Genomic DNA, 3,658 nt, shown 5'->3' with positions numbered 1-3,658 from the left:
TCATTTGGTATCTCCTCCCATCTCGGACCCTGAGACCAGCTCTCTTGCTTACTCCCACAACAGCAACAGTACAGAGCCCCTCTTGAGCAGAGCTCTCCTGGGGACCTGCTCCTGGTCTCCTGAGAGCCAAGAAATGCCAGTTCCTGGAAAGGCCCTCAGCCTTAATTCTATCAGTTCCCCAGCCAGCTTACTGGGAACCGGATTTGACATCTGCCTAAAAAACCCCTCAAAAGCAACTGTCTGGCAGGCACTCAGGGGGCTTCTCCTAAAGGCCGTGGTAACTGACAGACACCTTTTGGAGGTACCTGTCCTCCAACGCAATATTCCCATTGTCCTTACTTGATTTTACAGTTAAGGAAAATGAGGCTCTGAGGGTAATTGGCTCAAGTTCTCACAGCTAATATATGGCAGTGGCAGGATTTAAACCTACCAAGGTTTGTGACACCCAGCACCAGGGTCTGACCCGGTGAACTAGCCGAACTCATCCCTCTCCTTAGGTCCGCAGTCACTCAAGACAGGGCTTGGGGCAGAGCAGGAGGCCTGGGGCGGGGATAGAGAGGTGGGGGGTTGTTGGGACCGCCTGCAGGATGTAGAAGCGGAAGCGGAAGCGCAAGCACCTCCGGGCGTAGTCATGGAGACGTGAGGGTGGGGCCGGTCCTGGGTAGCCGGACCTTTGACCTGAAGTCGAGGCTACGTCAGAGGCGGCCGCAGACGGAAGTGCGGAGGTGGCAGAGCTGTGGAATCCCGGTGGCATGGCTGCCATGGAGGTAACGCGGCCTGGGCGGAGGACTCGGATTGGGGCCCACCAGCTGGGCGAGCTGCGCTTGGACGCAGGGGTGGGCCCCGTGTGAGGGCTCGGCAGCCTCCCCTTTGCGACCCGCAGTCCCGCGCTCCCCGGGTCTTTCATCTTCCCCAGACTCCGTCCCTCGTGATGACCCGGCTCCTTAGAGCCACTTGTATACGATTTGCCACGGCGAAAGACGCTCTCCTTCCCCCAGTTCTCGTTCTCACGTTAACGCTTTCCTTCACTTGAGTTCACGGAAAGGTTTATTTATTCATTTATTTTTACCGCTCAAGTTTCCACGCATTCTTTCTGGGATTAGGAAAAGAGTTCTTTTGATCACTTGGGTTTGATTTTGTTTTGCAGGATCCTGTTCAAGAGGCGGTGGCTTCATCAGCCAGCCCTGGAACCGGGAAGTCTAAGGTGAAAAGAATACTTGACTAGCAGACTCCATGAAGAGTGAAGGGTGATGAATTGGAAAATTTGGGCATGGGGAGGACGGTGGCCTATTTAAAAGAAATAGCCTTTCTCCAAGGAGTCTCAATTTTAATTAATACAGTCACTCGTCTTTTCTTTTTAACTTAACTGGTATGAAAAGAGTTGACTTTTGTTTACTTCCTGCTGCTGGTTGGCACTGCTGAGCTATTCTGCAATTTTTCAGACATTAAACAAAGCGGTCTTAATTTATGAGGATTTATGTAATGGAAAAAACAGTGACATAGGTAGGAGCCAAGGGACTCCCTTCTGTAGGTGCCTCTCCTTCTAAGTGAAAAGAGAAGGGTGAATGGAGTAATTTTTATGGCTCTACCAACGTTTACCATTCAGTGATTCTCAAAGGTAGTGGCTTATTGCTTGCATACTAAGTTTCAGGCCCTTCCCTAAGCACTCAAGTTACTTCATTTCAGCTTCATGGCAGCCATGAGATAACTACTATCGTTATCCCAATTTCACAGTTTAGAAAACCGAGCCAATGAGTAAAGTAATTTTGCTTGATTATTTAGTTAAAGCCTAAATGCAACCTGTTTCATCTTATTGCTGTAGGAAGTATACTTCCATATTTTCATGTAGCCAAAGACATTTTCAGCCTTGAATGGAATGAAATAATTTTACAGCTCTAGGAACTTTAAGTACAATTAGTCTCAGTCCCTTATTTTTATGGTAAATCAAAACCTAGAGTGTGTTTTAACCTCTGACAACAATATCTGTATTTAAGAGGATATGTGCTATTTTTTACATTTCATAGTAGTTGCTTAACAATTGAGTTGAAGTTGCATTTGCTCATTTTAAAATGGTGTTCGGCTGACAAGGATTTATTCAGTAGAATGTTTTTATTTTTAGGCAGACTTTTTCTTTTTTGTGATGTAGTAGAAAAATGAGTTATAACAAATTGATAATGTCACTACATCTTTCAGCTGGAAACATTGCCCAAGGAAGATCTTATCAAGTTTGCCAAGAAACAGATGATGCTAATTCAGAAAGCTAAATCAAGATGTACAGGTATAGAGTTGAAAATATTCATCTTGATAACAGTATCGTTTAGTTGTGGTTAAAATTAGTTTTTTTAATAGTACATTGGCTTATTTTGTCTATCAGTGAATCCAGTAAAATCTTAGTGTAGTAGAATCTGTTATTTAACATTCTAACCATTTGACTGATATTTTTTTAGTATCTCGTATCTCTAAACTGCAGTTACTTTTGAATTATTAAAGTCAGGGAGGAGGATTTTTAGAAACAATTTGTTAATGTTAAGTACATTTTTTCCTTCATTTGTATTGTGTATTCTTCTGAGTCAGGCATATCTTTGAGTGTCGTCAGTTGAAATGTTAGAGACACAAGGTTGTGAACCCAAAGAAGGAAAAAGGGACCTACGTAAAGTAATAAAAGATTTCCATTTCTAGAATTTTGAATTATATTTTTTTGCTGAAGTTGATTGATTTTCTATTCAGGTTCTCTTTTCCATTTCAGAAGGGTAAAGTTATTAGTATCCTTTTTAGTATGTGTCCGTTAATACTTGAATGTCCAGTGACTTAACAAATGTTAATTGCCTAGCCTAATAGCCAAGATTTATTGTCTACTCGAAAAGGGGGGTTGGATCAGTTTTTGAATAAACGGAGTAATTAACTTGGAAAAGTGTTCCAGGCTCCAGACCTAGCCATGAATTGATGAAATAGATTAACATGTATGTTTAACATGAGGAGAGTTGTTGCTTGACAGTAAGAAGTTATTCACAGCTGAAACAATATAATGTCTGGAATTTGCTTTAAAATTTAACTGGACGGGTAAGAAAAGAGGGAAAGGAAAAAGTGAATACTGGTCAGAATGAAACAAGATGGGCCATGAACTAAATCAAGGTGATAGGTACATGGAGATTAATCATACCATTCTCTCTACTTTTATTTGTTTGGAGTTTTCCATAATAAAAAGGAAAATAAAAGGTAATAGTGGGTGAAGTTAATATTTTCTCAAAATATCTGCTGCTTTTGAAATGTGTTCTGATTTTTTTTTTAAGTAATTAGCCAGTAGTTATTTTTTTCATTTCTGAACCAGAATCTTTTTTTTTTTTTTTTAATGTTTAGAATTGGAGAAAGATATTGAAGAACTTAAATCAAATCCCGTTGCTGGAGAAACTAATGATATGATTAAGGTAATGAAGCAGTTGTGAATATTGCTGTAGATTAGGCAATATGGGATTATATAGCATTTTTCTTCAGTTCTTCTATGTTAGTTTTGTTAGCTTTTTTTTGAAACACAGTTCAGACCCATGTTCTGTGTGACCTTTCTCCTTTTCTGTTCACTTTAATAATTCACTCATTAATTCAACTAGTCCCAATAAGTGTGCTGGTGTGTGGTGGTTTGCAGGTAAAATTTCAATGAGTA

General features: G+C 40.7%; 1 protein-coding gene across 1 annotated transcript; it reads left to right on the top strand.

Moving 5' to 3' along the window:
• The first annotated feature begins 615 nt into the window (after positions 1 to 615).
• LOC105311262 (GRIP and coiled-coil domain-containing protein 2-like) lies at positions 616 to 3,443 on the top strand. Its single transcript, XM_011387268.2, has 4 exons — positions 616 to 767; positions 1,148 to 1,204; positions 2,194 to 2,278; positions 3,358 to 3,443. The coding sequence occupies exons 1-4, from the start codon at positions 753 to 755 to the stop codon at positions 3,441 to 3,443; spliced, it is 243 nt and encodes an 80-aa protein (XP_011385570.1). The 5' UTR covers positions 616 to 752.
• The last annotated feature ends 215 nt before the right edge of the window (positions 3,444 to 3,658 follow it).

The sequence above is a fragment of the Pteropus vampyrus genome, unplaced genomic scaffold, assembly GCF_000151845.1.
Source record: "Pteropus vampyrus isolate Shadow unplaced genomic scaffold, Pvam_2.0 Scaffold1000002806, whole genome shotgun sequence".
NCBI lineage: Eukaryota > Metazoa > Chordata > Mammalia > Chiroptera > Pteropodidae > Pteropus > Pteropus vampyrus.
The sequence above is the reverse complement of the archived record's forward strand: the minus strand, read 5'-3'. Positions and strand labels throughout refer to the sequence as shown.